The sequence below is a fragment of the Theropithecus gelada genome, chromosome 2 (genome assembly GCF_003255815.1).
Source record: "Theropithecus gelada isolate Dixy chromosome 2, Tgel_1.0, whole genome shotgun sequence".
Classification (NCBI taxonomy): domain Eukaryota; kingdom Metazoa; phylum Chordata; class Mammalia; order Primates; family Cercopithecidae; genus Theropithecus; species Theropithecus gelada.
This window is the reverse complement of record NC_037669.1, coordinates 158297790-158311849: the sequence shown is the minus strand read 5'-3', so window position 1 is coordinate 158311849 and position 14060 is coordinate 158297790. Positions and strand designations below refer to the sequence as shown.

Here is a 14060-nt window from a genome sequence, read left to right as displayed (position 1 = left end):
CAAAGCCTCGTCAAAGGAGTCTCTCTGCTACAGAAGATGCTACTGACTACTTATAGGACATGTCTGTTTCACTCCTGTGCCACTGACTCTTCCTTCCTAGGCTTTTTTGTGGGTTCCTTTCCTCATTCTTCATGCTCTCCATGATTTTAATGACCACTTATTTATTCCTGACTCCCAAATGAAAACCTAGTGTATACTTGTGGAACTTTATGTTTACTCATCACTTGCTTGACATAAGTTTTTAGATTTCCCAGAAGCACCTGAAACGCAACATATAGAAAAGAGACAGTTTTCATTCTGGCTACTCTTACATTGGATCCACAGCCCCAAGCCCCCTACCATTGAGGTCCCTAATTCATTTAATGGCTTTCTCATCTTCCTAGTCACCCACACCCACCACCTAGGATGCAGCCTTGATAACATTCCTTTTATTTAATTCACAATATCCAACTAATCACATCCTATGTATTTTAACTCTCAGACATCTCTCAAATTTGTGCCCTCATTTTCATACCTATTTCTGTCTCTGTATTAGATTCTGAGCATCCTTTGCCTAAATACTGCATCTTTTACCTAAATGCTCTCAGCTGGTCTCTCTGCCTGAAGTTGTTTTTTTTTTCTCTCTCTCAAGTGTTAGTTCTCCATAGATCTGCCAATTATCTATATCACCCCAAATGAAACTTCTTACTGCATTCTGGATAAACTCTAAAATCCTCAACATAGCACACAAAATCCCTTCTGGTCTGATTCCTGCCAATCTTTCTAGCTTCATCTCCTGTCACTCCTACTTAAATGACTGCTCTAATCAATATTTATAGATTTTATAATTGATGATTTGGCATCCATTCATCACCAGGCCAAACTAACAGCCAACATTGTTTACATTTCCCCTGTGGCCTGGCTTTTGAGGGTGTGCCTAAATCATACTACAAAGCTTCCTAACACAACCCTTAACATCTGTGTTTCACTTCTTGCCCAATCAAAAATGTCTCTATCTAGCTACTTGCTGACACATTAGTAATAAAGGCAGAGTCCCAGTTCCTCTCTTTTTTTCTTTTTTGGAGGCAGGGTCTAGCTTTGTTGCCCAGGCTGGAGTGTAGTGGCATGTGATCACAGCTCACAGTAACCTGGAATTCCTGAGCTCAAATGCTCCTGCCTCAGTCTCCCAAGTAGCTGGGACTGCAGGCATATGCCACCATGCCTGGCTAATTATTTTTTAATTAAAAAAATGGTTTTTTTTGCAGAGACAGGGTCTCACTATGTTGCCCAGGCTGGTCTTGAATTCTTGGCCTCAAGTAATCCTCCTGCCTTGGCCTCCCAAAGTGCTGGGATTAATAGCTGTGAGTCACCAGGTCCAATGCCAGTTCCTCTCTTTTTCCTTGTCCCTGTGCACGTTGAGGTTTTGTGTGGCCCTGAGTGTTATCAAGCTAAATGACAAGCAGAGAGGGAGGCTCTAAAAGAAAATAACATTTATTCACGAGTAGGCATTGCAGTGGGAATATGTATGCCATTTCAACTATGTGCACATTCAGGGAGGTGTAAAGGAAGACAAAGATTTTTAAAGAAAAAATGAGTCAGATTCCATAACTGTTTTGAGATAATTATCCTCGGCTACAAGGATCAAACAGCAAGGATAGCATCAGTAATAGGCTGGACAGGCAGTTGCTGGGTAGCTGTCCTCACAGACATATTTTTTGTGTGTAAGGTTGCGATGCCCTTTGTGCACGGTTGTGGTTTTTGCAGTCTTCTGTGACAGTTTTTGTCATCAGGCATTAGTGCATGAGAACCCTCCCTCCACGGCCTTTCACCAGCTCCATTTTTCTGATTTAAATAAATAAATAAATAAAGTGACTCCATTTTGATTCTGACAACTTTTTCAATGGCAATGTGGAACTGTAGTAACTTTTTTCAATCTTTCAGTGACACTGACATCTTCATGTCTCTACTCAGTCATACAATTAAATTAAATCATGTGTACATTTTAAAACAATGACAACCTGTTTAATGACAGAGACTGTGAACTGGGACCCTCGAGGTTGGCCACTTTTGGTGTTTTATTTGGGCCACAAGTTTTTGAATGCTTTCAATTACCTACCAAAATTTCAAAAGTGGAAAACTTCCCATAAAAACCTGCCTTTATTGCTTCTCTTGAAAACTGGAAGAACTGGCCACCTAGGTCCCACAACACCTACCTGGCTGAATAGGGTCGGCCCCACTTTCAGCAGAAATAACCTCTGCAGTTTTCAACAGCCCCAGCTCTCCTGGGCGTTGATTTTCCTAGTTGCTTCCTTTAATGCAGACGTTTGAGTTTGCAGCCCTAGATTGACAGTGTAGGGGCACTGAATTAGTTAGCTTTCCCACGCACATCATTTCTTATACTCATTTTCTTCTGCATAGCACCTCTTTTTCCTTTAACCACTCGCACATGCTAACTCGTTCTTCAGGACTCAGTTCGAATTTCCAGAAGCTTTTCTCTGAACTCATGATGGACTCTGCGTCCCATTATGTATTCCCGCATCGCTCCGCGCATCCATCTGGCACATCCCTTGCCACATTAAATTCAGATTAAATGTTTGTAGGATGCTTGAGTTCTTCACAAGTCTCACGTCACTTAGCGACGGTCAGGAAATCCTCAGTGGTAGTTTCGGGAGTCATTCATTTTATTGATTTCATCATTCTTTCAACAGCCATAACGTACGTGACGACGACTGACTCGTATCTTCAAAGATGTGTGTGACCCTCGACCAATAACCTGTCTGCCCCTGTCGTTCTGCAGGAGGACTGAGTACCAGAGAACTACAACTCCCATCAGGCACTTGGGGATCACCGCGGCTGAGGGAGAGACTAAGGCTTAGGAACCACCATTCGCGTGAGGCTCTGCTCCCTGCGCCTGCGCAGAGTGCAGGGCCACGTCCCTTTTGCGGTACCAGAGACCACGTGTCTCAACCATGGCTTCCGCGGACTTGCGCCGGGTGGCAGATGGCGGCGGTGCTGGGGGCACCTTCCAGCCCTACCTGGACTCCTTGCGGCAGGAGCTGCAGCAAACGGACCCAACGCTGTTGTCAGTAGTGGTGGCAGTTCTTGCGGTGCTGCTGACGCTAGGTAAAAGGCGGCCGGTGGTTATGGCGGGTTCGGGGCGGGCAGAGGTCCGGGCTGAGAGAGCGCCTTGAGGGCATCAGGAGGGTGAGACCCACCCAGTCTACACCCCACCCTCTCGCCTGAAGCAGCGGCAGCAGCGGGGCGTTAAGGGAGATCCCGGGCGACCCCCGGAGTTACATCCTGGTCTTTGGGGCGCGGATTGCTCTTCGTCATCTTCCCTGTCATGCTTGAGTGCGCTATTCCCCACCTTCCGCTGTCTCAGTGCAAGGATTCAGGGTCCTGACAGCAACTTTCAGCCTATACCAAGGTAGTGAGATCGCACTTGAGTCCCCAGTCAGAGTAAGGAGTGCAAAGAAAAGTTGACAGTTGACACGCCCGGCTCAGTGGGCCCCTAACAACAGCAATAGTAACCATTATGATAAAAGTCAGTTCCAGGTGAATGAGGTGTTTCATCACAGACTTTGTGAATTTCCCCACCCCAGCCATGCACATATACTGATTGCCAAGGCGTAATTTCTGTTGTTTTTCTTTCTATTCCACAGTCTTCTGGAAGTTAATCCGGAGCAGAAGGAGCAGTCAGAGAGCTGTTCTTCTTGTTGGCCTTTGTGACTCCGGGAAAACGTTGCTCTTTGTCAGGGTAAATGATTTCATTTACACCCCTGTTAAGCTTAATAGAAAATTGTATAGCATCCCGGTATTCCTGTCATCTCATGGTTTATTTTGTAAAAGAAGCTGATGCTGGTAAATTTGAGAGTTACCAAATTTACTTGACTTACTTGGGAGAACAGAAAGACTCTTAGAAACCCATAATTGAGAAATGTTGATCATTTTTCCTCTTTTTTCTTTCTTTTTTTTTTTGCCCTTGCCAGATGCTGATGTTTAGTCTTTATCACATTTAAGGGTTTTATTTAATTAGTTTCATTCCAGAATAGCAGAAAGCACAGAAGCCAGTGGTCTACAGTTTATCATTCCTTGGTTAACAAATTCTTATGAGAGTTTATCAAAGACACTTTTTCACAGGATGATCCTTCTTTGACATAGTGGGCTAGTTAGCTTCTTTTTACTAATATTTATTTTTAATACATTTAGTATTTTTAACAGTGTGTTTTAACATGGTGAATAGGAGAGGTTTTCTGCTTTTTAACTTTTCTTTCTGAGAGCATAATTTCCCTTCCATTCAAGAAATAGCTCAAATCTTTTTTTTTTTTTTTTTTTTTTTTTTTTGAGGCAGGGTCTCGCTCCAATGCCCAGGCGGGGGTACAGTGGCGAGATCTCCGCTCATTGCAGCCTTGACTTCTGGGACTCAGATGATTCTCCCACCTCAGCCTCCGAGTAGCTGGGACTACAGGCGTGCGACACTAAGCCCGTCTAATTTTTTATATTTTTTGTAGAGATGAGATTTCGCCACATTGCCCAGGCTTCAAATCATTTTTGATGGTTAAAAATCTTTACAAAAGATTGGGAAATTTGGCCACTAACTGTCTTTTGAGAATAATGTTGTTTTTATACCATTAAGGAGTAAAATTTGCAATTAATTAGATTTTTTTTTCTACAGGTAAAAAATATTAATATGGTCTTTTTCACCTATTGCAAGCAGCATTCATTTACTTAACCTTACACCTGGGAGACTTAGAATAATATAACTCAATTTTGGTTTGCTATTAAAATGTTGAATATCTCCCATCTTGTTTTTTTTACAGTTGTTAACAGGCCTTTACAGAGACACTCAGACTTCCATTACTGACAGCTCCGCTGTATACAGAGTCAACAATAACAGGGTAAGATGTTTGTGGAGTTTTGGAGTCTGACAGTCTTACTTTACTGTGATGTGTCAGTTAAGGACATTTTTAGGATGAGTTCATCTGAGGATGTAAGTACCATTTGTAGCTTATTTTTATGGAGAAACATATTCTTTGTGACAAATTCTGCTCTTGACAATCTGTACAGTAGATTTAATCATGCCCTCCTCTGCATTGTTGTACCTTAATGTACAGTAATGTTATATCACATTTTATTCTTATTTTTTGTTTCTGTGTCTTCTTTCCAACTTTACAGTGAGTTCTTAAGAGTGGGCATTAAACCTTTTATGTTTTGAATAGGTAATACATGCACGTGGTACAAAAATTCAAAAGGTTAGAAAGGATATTTGGTGAAAAGTAATTTTTCCTTTCCGTTCCCCACTACCCCGTCTTCTCCTTAGAAGCAGTAACTTACTTTTTTTGTGTGTAGCCTTCCAGATGTTCTGTGCATATATAAACATGTCTGTATATCCTTTATTGTTTTTTCTTTTTAAATACTGTTCTGCCCATTATTTTTTTTCATACAGCTGATACGATTTGGGCTTTTCTTATTCTCCTATATTTGTATACGTAGTACCACCTGGTTGGTTTATGAGCTGCATAGTACTCCACTCTGTTGCTATACCACACAATTAAATTCTTACTTAATCAGGACCGTGTTAATAGATATTTAGTTTTGTTATCATAACCTTTGTTTTTACAAGCAGTGCTGCAATGGATATCTTGCAGAGTATATAGGAGTATATTTCAAATATAAGGAATCACGGGTCCTGGCTTGGTGGCTCATGCCTGTAATCCCAGCACTTTGGGAGGCCGAGGCAGGCAGATCACTTGAGGTCAGGAGTTCAAGACCAGCCTGGCCAACATAATTAAATCCCGTCTCTACTAAAAATGCAAAAATCAGCCTGGTATGGTGGCGGGTGCCTGTAATCCCAGCTACTCGGGAGGCAGAGGCATGAGAATCACTTGAACCCGGGTGGTGAAGGTTGCAGTGAACCAAGATTGTGCCACTGCACTCCAGCCTGGGCGATAGAGCGAGACCAAACGAATTGTAATGCGTAATAAGTTTGTTTGTTTATTTGCTTGTTTTTGAGAAACAGTCTCACTGTGTTGCCCAGGCTGGAGTGCAGTGGCATGATCTTAGCTTACTGCAACCTCTGCCTTCGGAGTTGAAGCGATTCTCCTGCCTCAGCCTCCTGAGTAGCTGGGATTATAGGCACCCACCATCATGCCTGGCTAATTTTTGTATTTTTAGTAGAGATGGGGTTTCACCATGTTGGCCAGGCTGGTCTTGAACTCCTGACCTCAAGTGATCCTCCCACCTCGGCCTCCCAAAGTGCTGGGATTACAGGCGTGAGCCACTGCGCCCAGCCATGTAATAAGTTTTGGTGAGTGAGTGGAGTGAGGGCTGGTTGGAGGGTGTGGGTGGATGGATAGATGGATGAATTAGAATTGTGATTTGAGACCTTTTCTTCTTCTCTTTGTCTTCTTTCCCCTTTCTCAGGCCTCCAGAATTAAAGATTGTAAAGAAAGATAAAGGGACATATTTGTAAATATCTTAGAGAGAGATATATATATTTTTCAATGATGACACTCTTTGTGGCCCAGACCTTTCTAAACTCCCAAGGATTCAGATTTTGAAATTCCAGGTTTGGAAGGTCATCTGGTACCTGCACTAGATTTTTAACGTAGGATATTCCAGGATATGCTTTAGATCTGTACCTTCTAATATGTAGCCAATGGCCACATGTGACTGTTGAGCTATAAACTAGGACTAGTCCAAATTGAGGCATGCTATAAATGTGAAGTACACACCAGATCTTGAAGACTTAGTATGGAAAAAAAGAATGTAAAGTATCATTAATACTTTCTTTTTTTCATTACATGTTAAAAGGTAATATTTTGGATATATTAGATTAAATAACTATTAAAATTAATTTTACCAATCTCTTTTTACTTTTTTATTATGGTTACTGGAATATTTAGAATTACATATGTAGCTTCTGTTAGTCTATATTTCTATTCTATCTCTATTTCTACTGAATATTTAGAGCATTTTTCCCTTCCTTCTTCACTCTTCCTCCTACCCCCTTACGTTTTCGATCTCATCTCTTTAGACAATAATGTACCTAGTAATGTATCTTCCGAATTGCTTAGGGTATGTGGTGTAGTGTTGCTTTTGAAATGGAGCAATAAGTCCCAACCTGGGGTCTCCAGACTCTTAACAGTACTTAAAAAAAAAGAGAGGGTCTAATAAAAAACATTTATATTTGTCTATAAAGAAATGCACAGGCTATGTGAAAGGTAAGGTCATAATAAACCCAGCTGGAATTGTGTTAAACCTGTACAGATTGTCTGCTTCTGAACTGTGGGTATGGTTGGCTGTGGATAACATAGAACATCTAAGAAATGATCAGTGGGTCTGCTGCATGTACCAGGCCACATCTGAGAGTCTTATTGTTGAGCACAGCCACAATTGCACTGAATATAAGCTCTATTCCCATTCCAGGCCTTGACCTTATATTCAAGAATGGCGGCCTGGAATGGTGAATAGAGCTTACTAGGGTGCATCACAGATTTGCTCAATAGGGGCTCCAGAATTGACACAAATACTGATCGAGTTGGAACAAATAAATTATGTGTCTGGAAGATAAATATTTTAAAAATTAGATTAAGCGTGGAAATGATTAAAGTGTACTTTGTTATAAAGATTGGAGATCCCAGTAAGAGTAATAAGCTCTATGAAAAATTGTAAGTTCTTATATTACATTATTAGTTTATGAGTATTTGTTACTGTTTTCACATTTTTGCTTATATTCATACTGTACTCCTACTTTGCTGTACTCACACTGGTTTATCTCCCAAGCTGACTCAGGTAGATCATGCTTCCCTGACACCCCCAGACAGGCTTCTCCTGTACCCTCAGAACATTTATCAACGTTCCCATTTTATATTTATGTGTAATTTTACTTTATGTTCACCTTTCTCATAAATTTTGCTAGACCAGGAACTGTGTCTTTGGCCACTGTTACATCCCCAGAACGTTGACTAGTGTTTTATGAGTAGAAGATGCTCTGTGAACATTTGTTTGATTAATTGATTAGGTACCAGTCTGGTAGCCAAAATATGATACTAAAGGTTTATACTGTGAACGTGGAACTCTACTGAAAACATTAATGCTATTGCTGCCATCCCCAGGGCAATAGTCTGACCTTGATTGACCTCCCCGGCCATGAGAGTTTGAGGCTTCAGTTCTTAGAGCGGTTTAAGTCTTCAGCCAGGTAAGAAGGAAAGAAGTGAAATGGGCTTGTTTAGGTCTGTATCTGTATATCAAAGCCACTCATGTGATTTGCTCTGGTGGTGTTTGGGAGGCAGCTTGGTATCCTTTGGTAGGCCTTGAGGTGACCTTGGGGTCAGCCAGTTCTGGCTTGCAAGTCCACCTTCACCTGGATTATGAGGATTTTATGGGATTAAAATGCTTAAAAAGTGTTTTTTAGTGTTTAGGAAATGTTAACCCTTGTCATTGTTACTAAATGTTTGCATTTATTCTGAAGATGAATTTAATAATGTATATGACTATTAAAATCTGAAAAAAGAATTTTAAAGCTGGGCTGAATCCTAGAAGTTATTAAATGCCAACATCATTTATATATAGTTTTTGGTTTTTTTTGAGACAGAGTCTCATTCTGTCGCCCTGGCTGAAGTGCAGTGGTGTTATCTTGGCTCACTGCAACTTCCACCTCCTGGGTTCAAGCGATTCTCCTGCCTCAGCCTACTGAGTAGCTGGGATTACAGGCACACGCCACCACACCCTGCTAATTTTTTATATTTTTAGTGGAAACGGGGTTTCACCATGTTGGCCAGGCTGGTCTCGAGCTCCACTGGCCTTGGCCTCCCAAAGTGTTGGGATTACAGGCGTGAACCACTGCACCCAGCCCATATATATTCTCAAAACCTAAAATTGATGTTTCAAGAAGTACAGAACAGTATTTCCATATTTCTTTTAGTGTGTGCCCTGGTGTTATTGATTCTTAAGTTCTTCCCTAAAAGTCTTATGCTGCAGTTTCAGATGCTTCTTTTTTGGTCTCTAACATTAATAAAAACTGAAGAGGAAAATCAGATGCCACATTTCACTGATTTGAAGACACATTTTATTATCTCTGAATTTGGAATATATCTTACAGTTGATGGTGTCATAGTTTAATTGGCAATATTTTCTCTTAGCAGTCCCTAAAATAATGTCTTTTAATTGGCAGCATTTTAGTTTTGATGGAATGAAGTAGTTGATTCTTTGCCTTTTATTGAAGATGGCTAGACTGAAATTTCATTATTGCATCTTTGCCCACAAGATGGTGGTGATGAACAATTTGTCACAGATAAGAATGTGATTTTTATTCCTTGGATAATTGAGACAAATCTAGAACTGGTAAATTTTGCCATAATTGGGTTTTTATTTCCAATTAATTTTTTTTCTTTTTCTATTGCCAGTTCTAAATATTTTATGATTTGCAGTATAACTACTCTGTGATTCATGTATTTTGGGTAAATAAAACATGCAAAATATGAAGATAAAACTTAGTTCAAATACATTATAATAATGATACATGCAAGTTGAAAAGACATTTACTATATTGGTATGTGACTTTTTTTAATTCTGCTGTCTTGCTTTGCCAGGTTTCCCTCGTGGCTATTTTCCCTCTCCTGATTTGAACATATGCTATTGCTGTTCTTATCGTCGTCCCCTCCCCCACTTTTTAAACATTGCTTATTTGAGTGTCTGAAACCAATAATAGCAGTTTCCTTTTCCTGAACCTGAAACACTCCAACTTTGATCTTCCTCACATCTTCCTTTTATTTATGTTCCTTTTTAACCCCCAACCATACTTTTTTTTTCTGTTACATTCAGTGATAAGAATTACCAGGATGTTATGTTTATGGTTTTTTGCTCCCCATTGCTTCTTGACTTTCACTTCTTCCCTTTAGATTCAGTTTTCTCTCACTGAGTATATCTTTTAGAAGTGTTTCCAGAGAGGGTGATGAGTAGTCAAATGTTTTCAGTCTTTGTTCATTTGTAACTCTGTTTGGCCCGCATTTTGGAATGACTGTTTTAGCTGAGTGCAGAGTCCTGGGTGGCAGCCGCATGACTCCTGACATCATTCATCTGTTGCAGATGAGAATGCTGTTGCCAGTCAGTCTAATTGTCATCTCACTGTAGTAAGTCTGCCTGATTTGACCTATCCAGGGATAGATTTTCTTCTGTTTAAGGATGGATTTAGCTTTATCATTCTTGGAATTCGGGTGTGCTGTTCCAGACCAAAGATTCTCCTCAGTTTTGGAATATTCTCACCATCGTTTCTCCAGGTAGTGCTGTTTCCCCCATTATCATTTCTCACGCTCTGGAAATCTTATGAATGTTATTGAACCTTATTATTTTGCCTTTCTTATTTCCTCTCTATCATATCTTACAAATCTTTCTACCTCACTTATTGTAAGATTCCCTCAGATTTGTTTTCTAGTTTATTACATTCTTTTCAGCTGAGCATAATCTCTGCTTAACTTTTCCGTTGATTTATTAATATCATTTACTGTATTTGTCTAAAATATTTACCTTTTCAAACCAGCCTGTTTCTTTTTATATTATTCTATTCTTTATTGTAGTTTGTAGTATTTTCTTAAGTAATTTTAAACATTTACTTTATAGATAGATAGCTTTATTATCCTAGTTTTGGGGTGCTGATTATTCTCTTTGGGGTGCCAGTTATTCTCCCTCATAATTATTTTCTTCTGTGCCTTGTAATTTTTGATCCAGAACCTTTCTTCAAGAGTGACACATCGTTGATATTGTGGTTGGTCTTCTTTAATCCTGTAGGATATGAAAGCCTTGCTCCGTAAGCAGTTCATAATTCCTTCTGTTGGGGCCATAGGGCTTCAATAAGTCTGGCCCAATTTTTACGTAAACCTTTCCCCTTGCGGGTCTTATACCTGGAGAGTATAAATTCATACCCTGTATCTGTGGGAGGCAGTGGAGGCCTGGTGTTTCTAAGGGAACTTTTTTTGCAAGCCCCGACCTCCCTGAGACTATTTTAAGTTGTAGGCTTTGTACAGGGCATTCGGTTCTAGCTCCCTAGCTGCGTGTTGGCCATTGCATGTCTCTTATCTCCACCTGGGCATTCAAACCCTTGCCCATAAGGCTGGTATTTTGTTGTTTTTTTTGAGATGGAGTCTCGCTTTGTCGCCCAGGCTGGAGTGTAGTGGCGTGATCTCCGTTCACTGCAACCTTTGCCTTCTGGGTTCAAGTAACTCATCTGTCTCAGCCTCTCAAGTAGCTGGGATTACAGGCTCCCACCACCGTATCTGGCTAATTGTTATATTTTTAGTAGAGATTGGGTTTCTTCATGCTGCCCAGACTCGTCTCAAACTCCTGACCTCAAGTGATCCGCCTGTCTCAGCCCCCCAAATGCTGAGATTACAGGCGTGAGGTACCACACCCGGCCCCCTAAGACCTGTTGTCTACCGTTTCCCTGGGCTGCTGCACTTTAGCTTTGATATTTCTTTTTTTCTGTCACATGAGGAGTCCCACTATGGCTGCGTTAAGTGACGCCCTACCTGGTCACTGTGCTTCTAGTTCAAGCGCCCTCTAAGATTGCTTTGTCTTCCATTTACGCACCAGTATTCTTCATAAGACAGAAAAGCATGAACTCCACAGGTCATCGTGTCACGCTTCGCTGTCTGACTCGGTTCTCCTTCATTTCCCCATCTCCCCGTGTACCAGCTTACCTTGGCTTCCCCAGGGAATTTGTTTCATGTATTTGTGCCTTGAACATACTGTAGACTGAGTATCCCTTATCCATAATGCTTGGAACCAGAAATGTTTTAGATTTTAGATTTTGGATTTTTGGATTGGGGATACTCAACCTGTACTTTCCAGACAGTCTGTGTCCCAATTTTTGGTCTAAAATTCAACTCAACTGTTACGTTCTCCTTAAAGTTACCTTTGACCTGGTCTCATTTAAATGATCTTTCTCTTTATTCCTGTTACACGTGTGCATAATTCTGTCTTGGCATTTTTCATATGGTTCTCTATATGATGATTTGTCTTGGAGGACAAATCATTTCTTACTGTCTTTTTTCAGCTTCAGTCATTGACACACAGTAGCACTCAATAGTTCCTTGTTAAATGAGGATTTGTGTTGTATGATAACATATGCACAGACCTGCATGTGTGTCTGCTGAGTGTTAATCACCAAGACTGACTTTGAAGAAATTCAGGATAGTTTTTCAAGATAATGATGTCCTGTTACATGTTCACGTGCCAGTTTTTCTTTTTTTCTTCCACCAGGGCTATTGTGTTTGTTGTGGATAGTGCAGCATTCCAGCGAGAGGTGAAAGATGTGGCTGAGTTTTTGTATCAAGTCCTCATTGACAGTATGGGTCTGAAGAACACACCATCATTCTTAATAGCCTGCAATAAGCAAGGTGCCGTTATGTTTTCTTGCAATAATGAGTTTTTTGGGGATTGCTGCTACTAAGAATTATTTCCATTATTTACAGTTGTTATTATTGAGGATGAGAGATAATTGCTATAAAGAACTATAAATTGAAGGATTTTTAATCTTAAAATTTATTTCTACTCCTGCCTTTTCACCAGTCTTCTAACCAGAAGACCAAGGAATGACAACCAAGAGACTGCTAACTGATTTTTCTTTGATACGGTGTTTTTTCCAATTATAAATTATTTTACCTTACCAAGTTAAGTTCATCAGATTGACAATATGTGATATCAGATGCACAGTTTTGAAGGAGGGAGTCTCTGCTTTCAAACAAGTTTAACAAGTTTACTGTACAGCACATTTGTTTCCTTTTTTTTTTTTGAGACGGAGTCTCGTTCTGTCACTCAGGTTGGAGTACAGTGGCACAGTCTTGGCTCACTGCAAACTCTGCCTTCCGGGTTCACGCCATTCTCCTGCCTCAGCCTCCCGAGTAGCTGGGACTACAGGCACCCACAACTGCGCCTGGCTAATTTTTTGTATTTTAGTAGAGACGGGGTTTCACCGTGTTAGCCAGGATGGTCTCGATCTCCTGACCTTGTGATCTGCCCGCCTCGGCCTCCCAAAGTGCTGGGATTACAGGCATGAGCCACCACGCCCAGCCAAACCACAGGTCAGCAGCACATTTTATCAAGGGGAGTTTGCTGAAGTTGTTTTCTTTTAACCTGATAACCACTGAAAACTTTCCAGTAATCCCCAATAAAACTGGGCTTCAGTTCAGTGACCTGTACAATAAGATAGACTGGTGGATCTCTTCAGGTCTCTTTCAGATCTGAAATTCTGATTCTATGATGAGTCCAAGGCATTTCTCAGAAGTGACCAGTTAATATTGATAATGCCTTATCAGGAATGCAGTTATTAGCATCATTACCTGACCTCTTTATTTCTCTGATTGAGTATAAGGAAGGGAGTTATTGTTTATTTGCCATGAGCTTTGTGCCAAACCAGGACTTGTTTCTTACCTTTAGTACACTTAATGCTTTAAACGTATCATCTTAGTATCAACTGGAAACATGCTAAGTTTACTTTTAAATGACAGGTAGGGCATTGTCTTTTGGTGTGTGAAGGCACTTCTCACAATCACAGCACTGTTAGGTTTTCTTTCTGTTAAACTGACTAAACTTATATGTGCATTGAATTGAAAGGTCGGTAAGGTGCGAAGAACTTTGGTGAAAGCTAAAGTTAGTGTTAGGGTCACCAGCATAATATGTTTATAAGCATTATCTTGGGAAAGCCCCTAGTGCAAGTATAAAGCTTACTTTGATAGAGAAGGAACTAGTAAAAAAGGTATTTTTTTTTTAAAAAAGAGGAAAGAAACTTACTGGTTTAAGTAGGAATTTTCCTTTTGTGTAAGAAGTCTTGGGAAAAAACCCATTCTCATTTAAACTACAACAGTGTCTTTATTTCTTTACAGATATTGCAATGGCAAAATCAGCAAAGTTAATTCAGCAGCAGCTGGAGAAAGAACTGTAAGTGTGAAAGAGGCCTGTTGGTTAATTATATATCTTAACACTTAGACTGTAAGCAGCATATGCACGTTTCTTTTGTTTGGTTGTATGTGATTATCACAATTATACACTGAAGATTAGTGTGATACATATTTGTTAAATAATTT

The 14060-nt window shown here is 40.2% G+C and overlaps 1 protein-coding gene across 1 annotated transcript in view; it reads left to right on the top strand.

Annotated features, from left to right (window-relative positions):
* Positions 1-14060, top strand: part of SRPRB (SRP receptor subunit beta) — a 35759-nt gene that overhangs the window by 17385 nt on the left and 4314 nt on the right. The window contains exons 2-7 of the mRNA XM_025374865.1: positions 2777-3102; positions 3642-3736; positions 4800-4877; positions 8097-8179; positions 12238-12374; positions 13860-13914. Of these exons, the coding sequence (XP_025230650.1) occupies positions 2949-3102; positions 3642-3736; positions 4800-4877; positions 8097-8179; positions 12238-12374; positions 13860-13914 (602 nt within the window). The 5' untranslated portion in view covers positions 2777-2948. The remainder of the gene's footprint in view (positions 1-2776; positions 3103-3641; positions 3737-4799; positions 4878-8096; positions 8180-12237; positions 12375-13859; positions 13915-14060) is intronic.